We start from the raw sequence: 22,411 nt of genomic DNA on the forward strand, positions 1-22,411 counted from the left end.
ATTAAGAAAACGCTCTTTGTTAGTGTTTTTTAAAGCTGTGAATGATTTCTTTTCCCAAGTAAACTGTCAACAGTGGGATACCTCATTCTTCCATACAACCCTGTACAATTCCTTGCCTAATAATAAGCACTAAAAAATACGACTTGCCATTTATTTAAAGCAATCTATTAGTTTACACTTTATTCCTCATCTTCCACCCTTATTTCCAGAATGCTTCCATAGATGCTCCACAATGTGCCCCAGAGAGAGAATGCCCGAGTCAGGCAAGAAAAAGCCAAGGGACTAGAGTTGCTTGGTGGTTTGCTGACGTTGCTGCTTAGAAAGAAAAGAAAAGAAAAGAAAAGAAAAGAAAAGAAAAGAAAAGAAAAGAGAAAGAAAGAAAGAAAGAAAGAAAGAAAGAAAGAAAGAAAGAAAGAAAAAGAAAGAGAGAAAGAAAGAAAGACAAAACAACAACAATAAATCTCTACTGGCAAAAAACCATGGGCTTTCTTTGCTCTCTGGAAATGAAGACAAAGCCCTAACATTCAGCATGAGATGCTGTCCTTGGTTGGCAATGTTAACAGCTGTTCTGAAATCCACTTAGTTGGATTTAATGGCGGGGTTATTGACATTCCCCAAAATGGCTACTGGGCCCGGGGAGCCACTTTTCTGTCACCTTCCTGCCTAAGTGTATCTGTGCTGAGTGGTTTCACAGTGCCCATTAGGAACCGCTTCAGAACCATTACAGCCGGCAGAGTAAAACATTCTCTTTACTCTAAAAAAAAAAAAAAAAAGTGAGATGAATAGGTATTTCCAGGGTGGTCTGACTGAACCATCATTAACAACCCTGAGGAATGAAGGCGCACAAACATGGCAATGAAACACCATTTTATCCTCTCTGTTGGCCACACCTACACCAGAAAAAAAAAAAAAAATCACACTAGTGTGTGAGGACATACCAACACAAAGCATCCCCAAATTTCAAAGTCGAGCAAAATATAAACGTTGCAGGAGTTACGCCTTGTGTTGCACACACTACAAAATTCTGGCTCTTCACCACAGAAAGCTTGGCCCTTTCACTGTTTCAAATAAATGCAGGTGGGGGTGACCAGGCCATTCCAAGCTCCATGCTCAGCCTGCAACGTGTGAATGGGAGCAGTGGAGCGGGAGCAGGGAGCAGGAGGGGCTGCCAATTCTCCATCCACCAACCACAACCCGGTGGGAAGGCTGAGGGCAGGGGGCAAGGGGAAGAAAGGCCAGTGGTTTGCATGAAAATGGGAGTTCCCTTCCCAGGCACACACATTGACCTCAATGGATGTTAAACAGAGGTCTGGTTGCTTCCACAAAATAAGACTCTGTGTTTGTGGTTTTCTTCTCCTACGAGGGTTCCTCCCATAACCTTGGATGATGGTGCAATGAGAAAAGATGAGCCCGTGGGCATGTGGGCGAGCGTCTGCACCTACGCGTGTGCAACGTGAGGGAGAGCCAGAAAAGGAAGATGAAGTATTTGCTTTCCACCTGAAATCACAGGTTCCCTGAGGGTTAAGTCAACCTCCTGAACGCAACTGAACGTGTATTTGTGTGCTTTATTGTGTAAAGGTTGGGAACGGGATTGAAAACACATTCATTACTCACTGTCGTAGAGCAGTTGACGCATTCTAGGCACATACAATTAAGCTATAATTCTGTACGACAGACTAAACATACAAGTCTAGACTGACAGAGAGGCAACTAAAAATATTCTCAGACCTCTTCTAAGAGCACTTCAGCATTTTCTTATCATTCTACTGGCAAATATTGTAAAACCTTGCCTCATTAATGTCAAAGGGAGGAGAGGATTCGCATGACTTAAATTCAAAAGGCTTGATTTTAACTCTCCGTCAAAAACCAATCAAGAGGCCAGCTCTTTTTAGCAGTCACACCGCACAAATCCAAGGATCCTCAGCTGTGGTTTGTGTATGTTCCAGAGAAAAGGCACGGGTTCTTAAGCAGAATCACCCGTAGACATACTACCAAACCAATCACGTTGCACGAAGATCTTTGTGAATGTGATCATTCCTAAATTATAAGATCATTGACGAAATGTAAATATGCCAAGCCTTACTATTGATTCGGATGACTAAGAAAATAAACCACCAGAAATCTCAGCTGCTTAAAATTGGCGAGGCCTATGGCTACTCGTTGACTGCAGAGAGAAACAAGAGCTTGAGTGGAGGGGCGCCTGGGTGGCACAGCAGTTAAGCATTTGCCTTCGGCTCAGGGCGTGATCCCGGCGTTCTGGGATCGAGCCCCACATCAGGCTCCTCCGCTAGGAGCCTGCTTCTTCCTCTCCCACTCCCCCTGCTTCTTCCCTCTCTCGCTGGCTGTCTCTCTCTCTCTGTCAAATAAATAAATAAAATCTTTAAAAAAAAAAAAAAAAAGAGCTTGAGTGGAGAGTAAGAAGTTACCCAGGGATGGCCTCCCACAGCGAGAAAGCATGCTAGCACCCTCACTGACATCAGCATCTTGGCATGGGCACCAACAGGACCCTTTTACAAACAGTCTCCAACCTTGCCCAAAGGTTCTGCTATGCCAGCAGCTTAACACATTGCCTCCTTTTTGCTCTCATGCTCAAAGGACCTTCCTAAACTCAGTCATACAATGTTGCTGTGCTCTACCCATAACCGGCAGCTATGTGTCTTCTGATAATACTGGAGCAATTGTTTCTCTGAAAAACATCTTTGATACAAATTTTAACATTCTTACACAAAGGAAGCCAGCCAGTATCTAAAGCCAGCATTTCCCACAGATAATAATAATCAGCAAATACCCAACTCAAATAGATTTTCGACAAAAGAGACACTTTGAACACTAACTTACATCTGCTGTTTTACCATGTGACAAAGCACTGTTTCAAGATCTTTACACGCATTAACTCATTGGATCCTCATGAAAGTTCTATGAGGAAGAAGTGACTGTCCCTATTTTACAGACACTAAAACCGAGGCATAGAATGATTAAGTAACTTGCCCAAGATCTTACAGCAAATAAATGTCAGAGCTAGGATCAGAACTCAGGTAGGTTAGCTCCGGAATATCCATTCTTAATCATGCTCTATCAAATTCTATAAATTACTTTAATAGGCAGATAGAAGTGGCAAATGATGGAAAAAGGAAAACTGAAATTAATTTTCACTCTGCTGTCCCTTGCTCTGGGATTGATTTGTACTTGTTTGCTGTTTTGAAATGATGCCTAACACAGATAATCATAGGGTACTTCTTATAATCCCTAGGAGATAACCTCTTCTATTGTTATGATAATAGATCTAAAGTTACATTAGGGAGAAAATAGAGAATGAAATAAATGCTATACATCATGATAAGCCTAGCTCTACTCTTGTGGTGAGACTTAGAAAATGATTCTCAGCCAATGTGATTAAGGTACAAAACACATGCTATAATATATAAAGACTTTTGATAGTACTGGAATTCATAAATACAAGGAAACAAGATGATGGCTCTATATAGAAAAGACTCAATTATTGGACTTTCCTTGAGTGAAAGACTGAAGAGGATTCATGATGGAGTACCTAACCTTTTCTCTCAAGATAACTAGTCTTGCTGAACCCCAGCTTAGATACGGCCAAGAATGGTTTCACAACAGGGCAAAGCAGCAGACCAGCCCTGGGCATAGAGCAAGAGTTTGATGAGTGATCTTTCGGCAAGTCAATGCTGCAACAGGTTCCAGAGAGAAAAAGATGGCCCGGATGACTGATCATTCCAAAACTTAGAGTATGCTAGAGTTGGGGAGGCTTAGTGATCCCAGGACTCAGTTCCAGGGAACTTGGGGAACCACCACCTCACCATTCATACTATCCAACCCCCACCTTGTACAGAGAAAGCACTCCTGTTCCAGATTCCTGCTCAAAGGATATTTTTGTGCAAGATGACTAAATCTTCCAGGGTGGGCTTGAATGAGCCCTGCAATCCTGAAGAAACAGCCAAACTGAATCTCAAAATCGTATTTAAAAATGAATACAAAACTAGCATCAGACAATAGAGGAGCTGGTGCCCCCGCACGTCTGTCGATCTGTCGGCTGCCTTGGAGGCTGCCGCCATTGTTTAAAAAGTGATCTCCAGTGCTTAAAAACAACAACAAAGCAATAATAACATGGACGGAAAACAGAAAAAGAGCAACCCTAGCTCCTGATCTCTTTGTGTCAGGGAAGACAATGAATATTTGGCACAGTGTAGGTCCTATTTAGTGATTTCCTAACTGACTGACTGAATGGCTTTATGTGTTTAATGAATCCGTCCTTCACCTTGTTCCTTGCCTTTAGGTTAACTTAGACTCTTGAAACCCTAAATACAGAGGTTCAGCTGGCTCCACTTCAGGGTGCCTGAGGTGTAGACAGTAGTTCCTACAGAATTTCAGGGAATGGGGAAGAGACCATTAGACTTGGACCCACTTGAAAACAAACTTCAAATTTCCCCTAAAACCTAGGCCTGTTCGTTCAGGAAAAGCTAAAGGTTTCTTTGGGTCTAATCCAGTGATCAGCCTGTGATGTCCATTCACTCCCCATTCTGCATCCATGTCCTCCAACGTGACATCTCTTCTCTCCAAAACACACTTACTTACCTGAAACTGAATCTGACATGTGCTTCCCTCATCTATAGTAGTTTTGGTTAAAGACCTTCATGCCACTCTGAATGCTCTCCACACAGGGGCAATACTCCAGTGGCTCTGTTCTAAATGTTCAGTCCTCAGTGGAGAGGCCCAGCGCTGCACAGTGCACTCTTAGGCTTAAAAGGGAAGGTCCCTTTTAAGGGGAGTCAGCAAGAATGGGAGGACTGCTGCATGTCCAGAGGCCCATCTCTAGACCTAGCACCGAGCACAGCACTGATATACAGCTAGGTGGGTAACAGGAAGGAGCAGGAAAAGGAGGGAAAACAAGGCACCCTGGGCTCAAGTGGTGGTTTGGAGGACCTGACCTTTCTAGTCCACAAGAGTAATCTTAGGTCTTTGGTCAAAAATGGTCAATTCTTGAGCAGTTCTTGCAGCCTTTCATTCTGCAATACACAGCTGTCATTCTGCCAAGTCAATCCAAGGATGAATGAACATAAGAGGAATCACATGATTTGTTTACCAAAAAAAAAAAAAAAGTAGCTTTACAAACATTCTTAGTAAGAAAGCCAGAACGATCCACAGAGAAAGGATAAAAACTTGTCTTTTACATTTTGAAACATACTTGTTGGGAAGGGTACTTCTCTTATTTTTATTTTTGTGCGATGTGTTTAAAAGTTATGGAGATGTATAAGGCATAAAAACACAACACAACAACGTAAGAAGCAACCACATACTGTACCTTTACTTCAGCAAACCATGTGCTGTCTGATAGTCTCTGGATCATTCTTTTTTTTGTTTTTCTCCGCAAAGCAAAGTTACTTAAAAGCTGGTTTTTCACGTGGCCTTGCAGCAAGCTAACTTTTAACGAACCAGTTCCTGCTATGTTTTTCTTAGCACATTTACTCAGTTCCATACTTGAAAGCAACAATTCATTCGGACAACTGAAATATACGGGACTTCATTCTAATATCAAACTCAAAGAGAAGAACTGGGATGGTCCCATGGGCAGATTGCTGCAGCCAAGTGTGATTCATGAAGCCATGACATTCGATAATCTCAGCATGTATAAGGCTAATGGAATATGATGTAATCAATCAAAAACAGGCGGAACCCCATCCTGATTTTATACCAAAGCCAATAAAATTAGCAATCATACAACAGAATCATGTAGCTAGAAAAGAGTTTTCTCTATTTTACATAAAAATGTAAGTGATATCCAGGAACTAAAACGCAATACAGCTGTCTATGATAGATCAATGGCAGAGCTTTTGAGAAACACGGGTTGGGAGTCTTTATGGGCCCGCACCTCTGCTCATAACCCTCAAAGGTGACCAAGAGGGACAACTATGGGTCACTCCTCACAAGAGGAAGATAAGGTGGGCCAGTCTCACGACATCCCCCGGCCTAGGAGCATGGGTCAGAGTACATCCCTACTGAGGTCGCTGGCTACTGGTAGCATTTCCACATGTAACCAGCTTTTGTGTCCTTACCTTTACTCTGTGGTATTCTTTTTCATCTCTGAAAAAAAAGGCTATTTTAATAGCAGTTTGGAATTTCAGACTCTTTTACCCACACCAAGAAAAGTGGGTGACAATGCAATGATGAAATGATGAGCCATATTTCACTTTGAAATGGAGAGGTTTCCTTTTTCTAGGGAGGGAAGGAGGTTGTGGCATTCTGGGGGCGGAGGGCAGCCAATTTATATTCATAGCTTTATTTGAATAGAATTAATATTTAAATAGTCTGCAATCCCTTGAAGTCAGACAGGACAGTGAGATAGAAAAAAAAAAAAATGTACCCCAGAACTTTAAAACTTTTCGCTAAGAATCCACAAAATGGAGAACCCACACAGTGATAACTTAGAATTGACTTTCTTAAAATGTTGCTTCTTGCTAACCTAGTTGATAATAAATACAAAGAAACCTTTAGCAATAAGAGGAAAGTCTTTTTGATGCCCCGGGCAAAGCTTTCCGGTCACTGGCCTGTTCTCCAGTCCTTTCAAGGTCTAGGCTGACTAATACTGACCCACAGCCTCACCTGGGACTTCAGGAGAGAATCTTGCAGAGTGTCGAGACACAAAAAGTTTCAGTTCTTGGTCCAGGTTGCATTCGATCAGGTTGGTGTCCCATGATCGGATTCCTAAGGAGGGAAAAGAAGAGAATTGACAGAGTTCCAGTTAGTCATTTCAGAGTGGTTTGGAAAACATCATTGTGACATTTCTCAGGCTTTAAGGGAGGATGTGGAAACTTCTTTTCTGAAGAGCTTGGTGGCTAGCAGTGGATGCCCACAAAATAGGAGGGTTCGGGAGGTCTCCCTACCAGGCCACAAGAGAGGGATAACTAGCAGTGTAGACTGAACTTCTGCCCCTCATAAAATGTAAATGCAGCTTTTCTGGGAGAGTAAAGAAAACAGTTATTAGGAAAATGACAGGCTTTACTCTAGGGAGGGAATAGAAAGGACAGGAAGATGGTTAAGTTCTATAGCCGTGAGGAGGCCACCAGATCATCTCTAGTCTTCCCAGGGTCCACTTGTAGGTGGCAAGGAAATGGACAGTGAGGGTGGGGAAGCTGGCATTCAAACCCAGGCCTTTGTTTTTAAAATGGTAGCGTGTGCAGTGTGCATACGCATTTTGCGGGCACATATGGTTTCTTTTCTTTACCCATCCCATTTTTGACCTGGGTTTCTCAACTCCTAGATATCAATACAAAATGTGTGTGATCTTTGATAAGACGACTGGATCTCAGTCTTAAGGACTTGCCCTCTCTGTCCTCCCCTGCATTATTTCACCTGACTAGCTTGGCAGGTAGTTCTTTCATTCACAATTGTTAGTTGTACTCCATTTTCTTATCCAGAGGCAAAAAATGTGGCAACATTTTATACTTTAAAAAAATTCTACAGAGCCAGGGGCCCTGAACTGTCTCTTCCCACACAGATTCAGGCTTCCTTCCATTCACTAGGCTGGAAGCTGGGGTCGAAGGAACTCCGATGTCCTACCTCCCTCCTCCCCCTGTCCTTCTAAAGGAGATGGCCAGAGGGAACCCAGAGGACATGGAAGAAGCAAGAGCCGGGGAGCAAGCCAGGGAAAGCTGGGAAGCCACGAAACTCTGGAACGTGTTTGGTTTTTTTTTAATGTATTTTTATATTTTCCCAAATAGATAGCTCATGATAGAGCCGTTACGTAGTATCCGTGATGGTACCCTTGCCTCGAGCATCCTCAATTGCCAGGAACAAACTGCCTCAATTGCCAGGAACAAACTGCGACAACGACATTCGTTTACTGCATACCTACTAAGAGCAGGGGCTTGACCCTCCAGGTAAAATAGAGCAGACAAACTATCTCTATTTAAACAAACACCAGGTCATTTAATCTTTTTTGCTGATCATTAGTCATTCAAACAGACTTGGGAGTATAAATGGCAGTGCAGTATTTAAACACACCCATAAATCCTTAATACCTGTCTGTATTTACCCCTATTTATATCTTGTTCAGTCTTCTTATCTCGCAAAGAAACAAGGTACGTGTGTATGTATGCTTTTACGTCTGTGTGTGTATATATATGTGTGTGTGTGTGTGTCTTGTATATGTATAATGTATTACACAAAGATTCTGGAAACTCAGTTGACTGCACATCTAGACTGTCTTCAAGCTTATACACCAAACACCTTTTGACTGTGAGGAATATTTTCAAAGAGATGTATGTCCACCAAATAGAGGCAGAAATTGATCATACGATGCATGGGAAGCATTCAGGTGTGGAAGAGTTAACATTCCTAAAGAGAGGCTAAATTATAAGGGAGAATTTTATGGGTCTCCCTGGAAACATCAACAGCCCCAGCTTGCATTTGTGCTAATGGAGTATTTAAATTTTAACAAGAAAGGCATGTTGAGATTTTGCAGATCTTTTTAGTGCAGAAATGATAAATGGGTTCTTTTTGTTTCACAGGAAGCTTGACAGGCTGAGAGGTCTGAATTCATTAGAATATTTTACTTCAATGTATACACTATACACCGGGCTAGTGTGAAAAACCGTCAAGCTCCTGTCTGAGCTGCTTAATTGGTAATTGTGAACTGCGTTCTCTGTGCGCCAGGTCTGAGCTCCACTTTGTCTCCTGGCTTGTCAAGTTGGGTCACTAAGTTAATAAGGAGACATATGTATTTAAATTAAATTCGTACGATTTTTCTGCCTTTGTTCTACGTTATGTGCAAATTGCTCCATCGTTCGAATGACTTTATCTGGGGTTATATGTAGACTTGCGCTTACGTTGTTGTTTGCCACGTTCCCCTTGGTTTCAATTAACTTGCCATGACACAGGCAATTAAATGTTTGCTTTATAGTTCATAAACTCCTGGCTGTATGATTTGTAATTTAGCAAGGGAAAAAATATAAAACAGTAAAACCATCTAGAAATTAATTTTTAAATTATACCAGTAAAAGGCCGATAAAAATAATACTTGTCAGATTTTTTATTGCCAATGAAACTAAAAATTTAGGGTTCTCTTTTCAAGGGAGCAATTGCCAGCCAAATTATGTCTTAACAATGTATAATTCACTACTACCACTTATAAAAGAAAGGTTACAAAAGGACTTACTGGTTATTTTAGTTGGAAAGGAAAATTTTGGAATGAGGCCACTTTCTATACCAATTTTAGAAATAATATACTTTGTAATTTCTTTGTACCTTCTACTGAATGATACTGGTGAAGAGAAATACTATTTCTCAAAGAAGGTTCCTACTGCATTTTTAGATTTATATATCTTCCGTCTGTGCCTAACAGGAAGCCAACAGTGGGCCCTCTAAAGCTTATAGGACAGAAAAAGATCTTCTTTGGCTCTTGCCACATTCTTTTTCCTGAGCCTTTGTTTCTCCAACACTCTATGAACACTGTGCCCCTTACTGGCTTACCTACATTGGGGCAGAACAGAACAACTCCACCATCTGAAGGTCAACCTCCATTGATTACATTTCTAGGCCCAGGGGACATCTGTCACCCCTGGGAAGTTGACCTATGGCTGGGCATCCTGAGAATTCTCCACCTAATCTGGGGCTGGGGTGCCTGGCTGTGGAAGGCCAGTCCTCCAGCCAAGGTGAATGAGGGTCACAAAGATCTTTTTATCTCAGTCCTCTGAATCCAAGGGAAAGCAAGGCACAAAAGGGAGGCTAAAGTGCACATAAAGTTTACAGATGGAAAAGGGAGAAATGAAAAGGTTGTGTGTTGGGGGAGGGGGGTTGAGATGTGTTCATTACGGGACAAGTCAGGGTGAACAATGAGGAGTCACTTTCCCTTACTTTATACAGGTTATATCTTGCCAAGCCTACCAATCATGCAAGCATTTTGCAGGATTATTTAATAAAATCAACAATTTTTAAAAAGCACCTCCCATTTAAAGACTAATATCTATATTCCTAGAAGAGACCATAAATTGGAAAAACCAACAAAATGATCATTCGTTACATGTTGAAATGGCCCATGGGTTCTACCTGACAATTATTTGGGCCTTTGAAAGTTGATTTTTTCCTATGAACTTTTTAGTTGATCCCTCTGATCCACAGGCTTTTGGATATTTTTTGCTAGTACCTAAATGGTTAACCTCTAAACTGTAAGATTTGATCTGTAAAACTACGCTGAAAAGTGATCACGAGGCAGATTAGAATCATAAATCGAAGAAAGAGAATTAAAACAAAAAAAGAGCTAAATTCAAGGTTTATTTCTCAAAGAAGTTTTCCTATTTTTTCCCTTGACCAAACTTTCAATTGGCTTTTTTCTTTTTCTTAAGCCAACAACTTGATGTTCATAACATACACGTTATGTGCAATGCAGGCAATATCTTACATAGAGTTCATCATTTCAAAGCGTTGATGATAAATAATTTAGGTCTTTTGACAGCTTCCCACATTGGAAACAAACAAAAGAAGTGATTTATAATTATTATTGGTCTAAAAGTTAGAACTTATTTAAAAAGTAAACCTTTAGAGAAGATTAAGAATGAATCATCAATTTAACGACCTTACATTTGGGGACTGGCTTGGATTTCAGCTTGGATCACAGAACCCTCACCAGATAATACCAATTAAGCAATACAAGCAGAAATCTATCTGCCTTTTGACTTTGGAAAGTAGAAAGATGAACATAATAGATGTAACACTCTCCAACGTTTCTTCTAACCTCCACCATGTGTTGGTTTTTTCCTGTTAAAATAAAATGAAAACTAAACCCCAAATCTTTCCTGGGTTCTTAATTCTCTTCACCATCTTGAACTGAAGACAATCCATAAAGTAACATCAGAAGATTACAATGTAATCAGCTGAATTTACATTTCAAAATCCAGGGCAGTAGAGGTTACACACATCTATCTTTTCATAAACAAATCTTGCTGATTCCCAATGTTAACCAGAGAAAGGTTACACTTTACCAGCAATTGAAAGCGTCAAACTGACACTTAGTATTCTTTATAAAGCAAAAAAATAAAGCAATGAAAATTTTCCCAAGGCTCTAGAATTCAGTCTGCAAGCCATGGATGTATGTAGTCAATGTCCTAAAATAAACTGGAGGAGTGGAGACTCTGCTAAAAATGGGGGTGGCTATTAAGTCTAAGCTGGGGGCTAATTAGGAAGAGGGTGATAAAGGTGCCAAGGAGAACCATTTGGTGGTATCGACAGTGGTTTGGCGTGAAGTGCTGCGTAACTAACAAAATAAAGCTAGACCAGTCCAAGGGAAGACTATTGTTTCCAACTTGAGAAGATATGAGCAAACCTTACATTACACATTTTGAATCCAGTTGAGAAAATGAGGAGCCATCTCTCTTCCGTGGTTTCAAAAAGCTTTACTAAGCATCCACATCGGGATGTTTCAGGCCTATCGATTTATTGCATTACCACCATCTTCCCGTAGGTTTATTTTCTAGGCTTCCCAAAGAACCCTCGGTAATCAGATGGCAGAATTCCAAGTCACCAGGGTCTCCAAACGCATGGAACGTCAGTTAAGATGGGAGGGGAAACAGGAAGCAAGCCTAACAAGTGATGCACTGCGTTCCCAGGCTGCAGCTCTCAATGGGAGCCGAATCCCCGGAGCATCTCATCTCCATCTCGCTTCATACAACGTGGCCTGCAGGCACCAGCAACAATAGCAGTGGTATCAGAGTGACCTCTGGAGGAGGCCCAGCTGGGACCTGCAGGCGGAGGCCCAGGGAAACAGCCAGCCCGCCCTGTTGCTAAGTCATCTCGGACTGTCTGAAGAGCGAGGGGAGCAATTTCGCTTAGTACGAGAAGGCCCTATAGCTTGAGCTGCATCTGAGACCCCAGGACCCAGGAGAGCAATCTCCGGAGGAAAAGCATCATCTGTTCCTGGGCGTGAGGAAATGGCTCTGCTCACTCACTTGATTGATTGTTAATGGGATCAATACAGCAATTTTGGAGTTTTGTGCAAAAACCCGACCAAATTAGGGAATTAAAAATCAGGAAGTCATGGTGACTGAAAGGGGAGCATGAGGGGGCTTCTGGGATTCCAGCAATGCCTGTTTCTTGATCTAGGTAACACGGGTGTGCTCATTTTGTGAAAATTCACTGAGGTCCTCATCTGTGGTTTGTGCCTTTCCCTCTCTCTCTATTCAATACATTTTTTAAAAAACTAACGTCAAAAAGACAAATCTGGACTTTATTCCTGCATGCTAATCGTGTGAAAAGGTGTAAAGACAGAGCACTTCATAGCACTACCTAGATACATCTATTTTCTTCCTCAAACCGAAGCGGACTGAATAAAGCCCCTGAGGAATGGGGTACCGAAAGGATGATCAGCAGAGTAACAAAGCAGGAAGATAATTACGGCAGGAAGGTGACTGCTGAGCCACCTCCCTGCACGGGGCGCTGCCCACAAGTGGATGGCCATACAAAGACAAGCTCCGCAAACTGCCGCGTTTGATCTTCCTCTGATGTTTGCCCGCCCAGCACTCACATCAGGACAGAGCCAGAAAATCCGTACCGGTGCAGTGCTGGTACTTCTGTCACCCAGGAGTGATGTGACCTTGAGCGGGTCCCCATCTCTGAAATGGGGCTGATGATCCCTCTCCCGGCACCACATCGGGTGGTTCTGAAAATCTTACAGATAGCAAAGCACCTCCTAATGTATTATTATTCCCCGGCAACAGTGCTGACAATAATTGTTTTTAATCCGAAATCATTGATTCCTTTGGCAGCCACACCCAAAGTCAGTACGGGTGAAATTTTCCAAGGAGAAAATACGCCAACAAACTAAGAAGGGATCACATTAAAGGCCTATAGTTTGAAAAGGAAGGGTTTTTGAGATGCTCAAATAAGGCATTTCACTATTGAAACCTCTTATTCTTGAATTTTTTTCGAATAAAATTACACGACTCCATTCTGTTCCTTTTTTTTTTTTAAGCTGAAAGGGAAAATCAGTGCTTTAAAGTTAAACAAAAGAACCCAGGTCTGCAACTCCAGTCCCCACCCTGCAGCCTTTTGTTCTGGGGACAAGCGGCCGCTTCCAAATGCAGAGTCAGAAAACAAGCTTTAATTTTTTCATCGAAAATAAGGTTTTCCTTTCGTCTTTTATGGGGGTGGGGGGGCGCCGGGAGCGGGGAACGAGGGCTGCGTGAACGCCCTTTGTCCGCCTCGGGCTGCCGTAGAGACCGCAGTGCGGACTGCACCACGCCCACCAGCCGGTGTCTCCAGGCAGAAACGCTTCAGCACCACCCCAAGAGAATAGAGCGCGGGCTGGGGCTGCGGAGGGACCTGGCGACCTCTGTCAGGGGCGAGAGGAGGTCTGGAACGCCAGGAGTGAAGGCAAAGGCAGAGACCACTCGGGGGGCTTCGAGCGCAACAAAGCCGGGCCGAGGGAGAGGTGGGGGTACGCAGCACCAAGCCTGAGGCCCCGGCGTAGCGCACGCCCGGCCGACCGCGCCCGATGGGGGCGCCGCAGTGCGGGGGGCAGGTGCGGCGAGTGGATGGGGGCACTGCGGCAGCCCGGGTGGGGCTGGGGGGGGCGGTCGGTGTGCGCGCCCGAGGCTGCGCCCGCCGGGCCCTCACGGCCCCGCCCAGGGTTCTAGGCGAACCGCTATTCGGCCTCTGCAGAGCGCGCTCCTAGTGCGCGCACCGGGCGAGGCGCTGGCCCAACCCGCTGAGCCCCGCGCCCAAGCCATCTCTACTGAGACTGAGACTTTTGAAAGAAGAAGCCCCACCCCACAACTTGGGGTCCCATTGTCCTTTCTGAAAGCTGCACCCAGGGTCCCAGGGGCGGTAGCGAGGCGGCGCCGTCTGGGAACCAAGCGCGGCGGTTCTCCATCCCTGCGTCCCGGGTGGAGGTGGGGCGGTCGGGGGGGGGGGCGGGCGTGGCCCCAGGACTAGCCTAGTCATTGCGAGGAAAGACCAAATCGGGAGATTTTAAGCCAGAAAAGGCATATCATGGGGGGCTGAGGTGGCTGAGGTGAGGATGATTCCCACGCGGGCCCAGGCACATGGTGCTTCAGCCTCGGGTCTGCCGGCGAGGGGGAGGGGGGAGTCCCAGCATTTTGCTGGGGACAGCAGAGGTCTAAAAGCAGTGTTTGCATCAAGTCCCCCCGCCCCTTTAGCTCCCTGCGGTTTGGGCTTTATTGTGGCCTCTGCTTCTCGGACACCTGCATTTCATTTAGCGGGAGAGGCGGTGGCCAGCTGGGATCTGCAGACCCAGCCTGATGACAGATCCCTCAAGGTTAGGAGAGACTCTCCCACTGGGTCTCACATCTAATAATTCGCATTATTCTCCGATATTAGTCCAAAAAAGAATCCGGACTGAGTGCAGGTGGTGGCAGGGAGAGGTGCGGGTGCGGGGCGCGCCTGAGAAGAAGGGTGGCGGTCGCGCCCTGGGTGGGGTCGCGTTTGCCCGTCTCCTCGAGCGCGTCCCCTGGGGACTCAGGGCCTCTTACCGAGTTCGATGTTGCCAATGGCGCGCCGTAGGTGCTCCTCGGTCACGATTTCGCCGACGACCACCAGCAGGTAGAACTTGCTGTCGAGGAAGCGATGCGACAGGCTAGGCGAGGTTGATGCCGCCGGGTTGGCGATGCTGCCGGACGGCTCCGGCTCGGCGGCTTCCACCACCACGGTCGCCATCCTGCCGGCCCGCTTTGCCTCGGCGAAGTGTCCCGCTCCCGCCGCTCCTCTCCTCTGCGGCAGGAGAAAGGATTATCTCCGAAGGTGCTGTCTCCGCTCCGCCCCCTGCGTTCCCCCTCCTCCTGGCGCTGCGCGCCACCTCCCCCTCCGCCCTCTCCTAGAGCGCGCGGCGGAGAGGAGCGGGGAGTGAGAGAGGGCGGGGAGGCGGTGCCGCTTTTATATGGAGACTAGGCTGGGAGCCGGGAGGAGGAGGAAGAGGAGGAGGAAAGGACCACCCGGCACATCCTCACGCGGTGGCTGCCTCCGCTCCTCCAGCCGTTGGCCCAGGGCTGATGTCATCTGCAGCAAATCATCTCGCCCGCGGCCCGGAAGCTGGAGGGAAGAGGTGTGCGGACAATGGTCAGAGCAAGGCCGAGAGTCAAGGGCCTGGGGGACCCTAAGGGCCCCCGCTGCAGCCGCGAAGGGGGAAAACACTACCCACCTACACCCTCTACACACTCACTGCCGACTGCATACACGTACCCGGCTTGCGCAGGAGCGTGGAATGGGTTTCCATTTTTACAGTGGGGTATTTACCTTGTACGAGGTGCACAAGTCGGGCCTCTGCCTGGTGTCCCGCCTGTGATGAAACCAAATTCTCAGGTGCTGTGATAGATAGCACAGCGGGTGTAGTGCTGGAGGTACCCCGCCCAGGAAGATGGACCCTGCCTTTTCTTTGACCTTGTGGACTTAGGAAGACATATTAACCAATATTTTCCACCTTCACTTAATACATCAAAAATGCAAAACCTAACCCTAATATTATTCAGGCTTTGGACCCTATGCTGCAAGTCCCAATGGTTTAAAAAATAAATAAGTACTGGCTTTGTGGTGCTCATGGGAAATGAGAGGAATACAGATGCATTTTTCTAGATACAGATTTCTTTTCTTAATAATATGCTGAACAGATAGTATCAGGCATAACAAAGAATAAAGAGAAGATACTGTCTCCCAGCAGGATTACAGTGACTATAATGTACTTTTCAGTTCCCTAGGGGACACACAAGCAAAATTATTTCATGTGACAATATCTTTAAAAATATATGTAGCATTGGGAATTTTTATTGCCTTTGTGTTTAGAACACATAAAAATGCTTAAAGGCAGCCCATCTACAACCATTTCTCACAGATCTCCTGAACATAGCTTCTGTCCCAGGAAGGGGTTGTGGTTGTAAAGAAAGAACAAAATATGCAAACATGGTACTATCATAAAAGACTGCAGGATTTGAAACTTAAGAAAGAGGACTGGATGGAAATTAGACTAGTCAGTATAGTTTTAATACTAGAATGCATATTAGTAAAAAAAAAATCACCTGGATAGGCTAAGATTTCCAAATTAATCCATTGTCTTACCTATTAACCACCATAATTTATTGGTGATACACACTTTGCTCTTAGCTCTTTCCTGAAACCCTGGCTTGGGAAACACAGTGGGCAGCCAAAGGCCATGATTCCTTCCTACGTGCCAGTCTGATCAATGGGGAATAAGATACCATCTGGCGCACAGCAGTTGAGGTCTGTGACAAGCTCACTGGTGAGCCACATTCACCAGTGAACAGTGACAAACAGTTCCCAAGTGAGATGGTAACAGATCACTTCTTGGTCAAGAGAAGGCCTTCAGTTTCTGTTAGAGAGGTAAGGCCAGCAGCAACGCCCATAATTGGGGGAGGAGGTTTGGTAAGGAGCACTGTTTTCCAGAGGTCAGCCATTGCAGCCCACTGTCTTGTCCTGATCGTCCTCCCTTGCTCTGAAACACCACTACTTTTATTTATGTAATAATTTTCTTTAGCTCTATTTCTTTTACTTAGGTTTATTTTTAATGAAATTCTTTATTGCTTTACAAATGGAAACACTAATATCACTTATAAACAGAAGGTATCCCTAAGATAAACATACAGAAAAAAAGATAATGCAATTAAACTCCTGCTGTCCACTCTTATTTGCTGAAAATTCTGGCCCTCAAGGGTAGGCTCTCTAGATAAAAACAGAGATTAGCAAGTGTTAGAGAGGTGTTAAGACACACTACCACCTGAGTTGTTCTCCATGTCAGAACAGAAGGTTGGATGAAAGTAACACAGGAGCTCTCTTACTGTATGAGTCAGTGCAATTAAATGCCATGACCACAAACCACCTAAGTCATCACCCAGACTTTGAAAAACGGACTAGAGATGCTGACTGCTACTGTACGGCTTTGTAACTTTGGGCAAGGGACTTATTCTTCTTGATCTTCGGTCTCTTCGTTAGAGACTGGAGAGAAAAATATCTTTATAAAAAAAATGTGTGAGTAACTTTGTAGGAAAGGTGTAAACGATAGTAAGTATAAATACGTAATACAGTGATTGGAATAATAAGCAATCAAAGCATGGTTAATGAATACACCTGTTTTGTCCCAGTTTCCTGGACAATGGAGTAAAAACATTCTTACAAAATGTGCAGGTAACATGAAGTTGGGCATGACTACCGAGACCTCTGAAACAAGAACAGAATATTAAGTGACACTACAAACTAGAAAAGTAGTCCCCACCCATCCCCACCTCAAAAAAAAAAAAAAAAAAATTGTGCTAAGGAGGTAGAAGGGGAAAACTAACAGAAGAGCGCCTGCGTTGCCTGCTGCCACCTGACATCACCTGGATGTCCCAAAGAGACCTCTGACTCAACATGCTCCAAACCAAAATCATTTTTATGCCCTAAACCTGATGCTCTCACTTTTCCTAGTTCAGCGAACAGTATCACCATCTATCCTATGATGCAAGCCAGAAACCTCACAGGTGTCTTAGACTCCTCCCTGACCCCTAGCCCCATGGACAACTGAGCATGAAGTCTGGTCAGTTTTACCTAAGTAACTCTTCAATCCATCCACTGCTCTCTACTATCACACCGTAATCCGACCTACTATCATCATGAGACGTGGGGATATGCAGGTAAGAAATTGGTTTCTGAAGTAATTCATACATAATACTCTCAGAATAACAATAAAAATGTTAAAAGCACTTTAGGATTTTTTTTCAATTTTCTTTGTTATTAGATAGATCCCAAAGGGCTACAGTTTTAAAGTCACTTCAATTAATTCATTTCTCTATGATTATGCTATTAACTCAATACATAATTCGGTTCATCTGTTTCATTTTGTTTTCAGTTTTTATGAATTGATTTTTTATACTTAATTTTGCTTTATAACTATGTAAAATATTTGGTCCCAAAGTCAAATCTACAAAACAAGGTCTGTATTCAGAGACCTTTAGCCTCTCTTTCTCCTCCCCCTTCCCTCTCTAACTCTTCTGCCAAGGGTTAGCCTTCTATTTTAAAAATTCAATATATATATGTGTGTGTGTATATATATATAGAGAGAGAGATAGGATATATATATATATATATATATATATATATGGATGGATATGGATAGGATATATGGATATGGATAGGATATATACATATATATGGATAGGATATATAGATATATATATATGTGTATATCCTTCCTACCTTTTTTTAAATAAACAGCATATATACACACAATTCTTCCATTCCATTTTGCTTTTTTCACTTAACAATATAACCTGGATATAATTCCAAACAGCATAGATTAATATTTCTCTTTCCCTTTATAGCTGCATGGTAACCCATTGTCTTTATTTACTATAATTTATTTAAGCAGTCCATTATGGATTGGCATTGAGTCATTTCCAGTTTAATTTATATTATAAACAATAGTTACATTGTTTTGTCCTAAGCAGCAGCAATAGTCACCTGACTGGCATCAGTATATTCAATGGGACCCTCACCCAACCCCTGCTTCACACTACGTGGAGGGTGATCTTTTCTGATCTGGTCATGTTACCCACCCGTACCTGAAACTCTTAAATGGCTCCATATAGTTTTTAGGATAAAGATCAAACTCCTTAGCATGGCCTACAAGGCCCCACAAAGTCTGGCCCCCGTTTATCTCCTCAGCTGTATCTAGCCACCCCCTCATCCTTGCTTTCCACTTTCAGCCACACTGATGTCACATCAGAGCATGCTTCTTCCAAATTCAGGATCTTTTCCCTTCCTCTTTCACCTGCTGAAAGCACTTGCTAGTTAACTTCACCTAGTCAATGTCTACTTGCCCTGCAGATGGCATCTCAGCTATCACCTCCTTCTGGAAGCCTTCCCTGACCGTCCTTACTAGGTCAATTAACCCTTTCATAGGCACCCATATGCACTCAGCTCCAAGCTCCACTTGTTATCAATGGAATTTCACATTTTGTATGTAATTTAAAAAGACTCGTCTGTCTTCACCACTGGACTCTGCTCTGTGGAGGCCAGAGCCATGTTTATCCCCCCACATTCACACATAACCACCAACTCACCTGAGGATTCCCAGTGCCCAGCACAGAGCATGTGCTCAGGGTATCAACAACTACACGAATGGCTTCTATAAGACGTGTTATACTGTATCAGGTGCTCTAAGTATATTGCTTCAATGAATTCTCACAAACCTCCTAAGAAGTTGATATTGTTATTCATCATTTTAATGGCCTTAAGATCCCTCTGGTTTTCTGATCTTTGTAGTCTGTATTTTCTTTTTTTCCTGTTCATTCTTGCTAGGAGTTTATCAATTTGGATTTGATGTTGCTGATCATTTTCTACTGTATGTATGTGCCTATATTGTCATTGATTCTGTTCTTAGTTATACTATTTCACTCCTGATATCTTTGGGTTTTATTTTACTTCCTATTTTAGCTTCTTGGGAAGCTCAGACAATTGATTTTCAGTTTTTCTTCTTTTCTCCTATGTGTAATAAAGACGATACATTTCTAAGTCCTGCTTACACATTTTGATACGTTGTGTTTTCATTTTATTCCCTTCGTATTTTCTAATTCATTGTGATTTCTTTTTTTGCCAGGAGTTATTATTCTGGCCAGTTGACAGATGAAAAACTGACATGCAGAGAAGTTAGATGATTTTCTCCAAATCACAGAAAATCTATAAAAACTCAGGTATGTCAGACTTCAAAGTCCATGACATTCCCTATATAACACTCTTCCTCCATGCTATAGGAATTAGAGCAAATTAAAGGGAACCAAGTGCAGCAAATTATTGGTTAGGAAGAGGAATAAGAGAGGAGGACCTAAAAGAGAAAATTTTACATAAAATGAGCCTCTAATATCGTGTTACTGTTCAAAATTAAAATGACTCTAGAATGTAATTTAAAGCAATGTGTCATTTAAGGGTTAAGAAATAGTAAATAGTAAGGGTTAAGAAATAGTAAATAGATTTATTTACTCAGTATTGGTTAGTCCTTTCCAAATTTTAAGTTAGCTGTAGAAAAATTAAGAGTCTGAGGAAAGAAAAAAGAACAAGAAATGTTAAGAAAAAGATTTACAATGTATGGGGTATTAGAGAAGATTTTAAAAGTATGATCTATGTGCTATGTCGTGGTAGGTGTAGCCATACTCCTTGCACATGAAATAAATGGGTCTCCTTTCAATAATGGCTATTTAGGTTAGCTGTGAGAGGAAAGTGTCTGAAAATTCAGTGGTGTCCTTCATAGCCAGGAAAATGTCTCATATTTATTTCTATTTAATCATCCCTGACTCAGCAAGTGCCTCTTCTTTTCTTTTGGTGGAACAGTGGAAAAAATATTGCACTGGGAGGCCAGTCAACTGAGACCAAGTCCCTTCTCCAAGTTGTATGAACTGGGTCCTCATCACTACCTTTCAACAATAAACAACAAAACCTTGTAAAGGTATAGAGCACAAAATCAAAGCCCCTCCTTCTCCAGTACTAACTCTACTCCCCTTCCTAGACGTAATGACAGTTATTAAGCTAAACTGTTTATATATATACTTTTTCATATTTATGTATGTGTATGTATGCAAACAGTTACATATATTCTGTGTATATTCACAGACACATACCTATCCCCCTACACACACACACACGCACGCACACACACACACATATATATACTCATACATATAGTTTTCCCTCATAAACAGAATGATGTTTTATTTTATTTTATTTTTTTATTTTATTGGCTTAAAACAATGTTTATCATCACAGTTTCTCTAGGTCAGGAATCCAGGTACAGCCTAGATGAGCTCCCTGCTTCAGGGTCGCTCAGAGGGCTGCCAAGTGTTGGCTGGGTCCGTGACTGTGACCATCTGAAGGCCTGACTGGAGAAGGATCTGCTTCTGAGCTCAGGCATGTGGTTGTTGGCAGGATTCAGCTCCTCCCTGGCTGTAGGCTGCCCTCACTTTCTTACCACATGGCCTCATTATAGGGCCATAAGCAGAAGAGCATTTTACATACTGTACTTCAGTGGCATTTCCCTTCGGAACTCTTGCCATGCAAATATGAAGAAATCCACTTTATTTTTTAAATTACTGCACCTCAACGACAGAATGAATTTATCTTGGTTCATGCATACTTTCCCGTATTGGTGGTCCTTAAGAGATCTTGGTTTTTCCTATTGTAAATAATGTTATAATGACGATACTTTTAAGTGCTTCTGTGTGCATATATCTCTGAGCCCAGACACCTAAAAGTCCAATTGACAGGTTGAAGGTGATACGTATTTTTTTTTTTTTTTTGACAGAGATAGAGACAGCCAGCAAGAGAGGGAACACAAGCAGGGGGAGTGGGAGAGGAAGAAGCAGGCTCATAGCTGAGGAGCCTGATGTGGGGCTCGATCCCATAACGCCAGGATCACGCCCTGAGCCGAAGGCAGATGCTTAACCGCTGTGCCACCCAGGCGCCCCTGAAGGTGATAGTATTTTTAACATTTGATGATTCCTGCCAAATTACCTTACAAAGAAAATTTAACAATTTATACCCCCACCACATCCTTGACTGTTTCCCCACTATAGTATAAACCTCTTTATTTTTTACTCAACAAAAGGAGAAAAATATTCATTTAAAAATAAACATTTTTTATTTGCTTGTCTCTTTTTAACAAACTGCACTTGTCCTTAAAAATGCCCTTTTTTTCCTATTGGACTGTTGGTTTTGTCTTTGTTGGTTTGTAGGAGCTATTTATATAAGCCAGACGCCTTTGTCATCAATATATGATGCTCACTCTGTTAGATTTTTTTGTAAGTCCATTTATGATGTCTTTGCCCATATAAAATATTAAATGTCTTATACAATTAAATCAATCTTCTTCCTTTATAAATTTTTGGGGGTTGTCTTCCTTAGAAAGGAACCCTCACCCAAAGCCTTAAAACTATTCTCTTAAAAATTTTATACTTTTTTTCAATCAAGAGAGTATTTAATCCAGGAGATTATAAAAGTTCATAAAGGAAGAAATATTTGAAATTGTCCTGGGAGAATAAATATTTTTCAATAGGCAGGGATGGAAAAAGGACAATCAACATGAAGAGAATAGCATGAGCAAAAACATCCACTAAAACCCTCCTGAGCTTATTCTGGAAAACAACCAGTAGCTTACTCCTCCCTTCTTTTATACTAAAATGCAGCTCGCAGAACACACTGTTCTGTGCCTTACTTTTGTCACTTAATATATCTTCAAAATATTTCCATAACTGTCATAAAGAGCATCCCCATTCCTTTTGAGCAAGGTGCAGAATCCTATTGTGCAGGTGACTATCATAATTGATCACTCTACTGGTTTTTTTTATCCTTCATCCATTGGTGATTACTTCCAATCTTTTGATAACAGAAACAGTGCTACAGTAAATAAGGT

At 42.8% G+C, this 22,411-nt stretch overlaps 1 protein-coding gene and 1 long non-coding RNA gene across 4 annotated transcripts in view; one reads left to right on the forward strand and one right to left on the reverse strand.

Annotated features, from left to right (window-relative positions):
* MAP1B (microtubule associated protein 1B) overlaps positions 1-14,721 on the reverse strand; it is an 87,002-nt gene extending 72,281 nt beyond the window's left edge. The window contains exons 1-2 of the mRNA XM_040622195.1: positions 14,502-14,721; positions 6,622-6,723 (exon numbers count right to left, since the gene is read on the reverse strand). Coding sequence (XP_040478129.1) covers positions 6,622-6,723; positions 14,502-14,685 — 286 coding nt within the window. The 5' untranslated portion in view covers positions 14,686-14,721. The remainder of the gene's footprint in view (positions 1-6,621; positions 6,724-14,501) is intronic.
* Positions 14,722-14,769: 48 nt separating this feature from the next.
* On the forward strand, positions 14,770-21,352 carry LOC103663591. 3 transcript variants are annotated; one of them, XR_005832475.1, is made up of 5 exons: positions 14,770-15,070; positions 17,440-17,645; positions 19,610-19,703; positions 20,338-20,452; positions 21,305-21,352. It is a non-coding gene; the product is annotated as an uncharacterized LOC103663591 (long non-coding RNA). The 3 variants fall into 3 exon arrangements; XR_568814.1 differs by lacking the exon at positions 14,770-15,070 and having other exon boundaries at positions 16,366-17,645; XR_568815.1 differs by lacking the exons at positions 14,770-15,070; positions 21,305-21,352 and adding an exon at positions 20,770-21,293 and having other exon boundaries at positions 16,366-17,645.
* The last annotated feature ends 1,059 nt before the right edge of the window (positions 21,353-22,411 follow it).

This window comes from Ursus maritimus, unplaced genomic scaffold (assembly GCF_017311325.1).
Source record: "Ursus maritimus isolate PB19 unplaced genomic scaffold, ASM1731132v1 scaffold_5, whole genome shotgun sequence".
Lineage (NCBI taxonomy): Eukaryota > Metazoa > Chordata > Mammalia > Carnivora > Ursidae > Ursus > Ursus maritimus.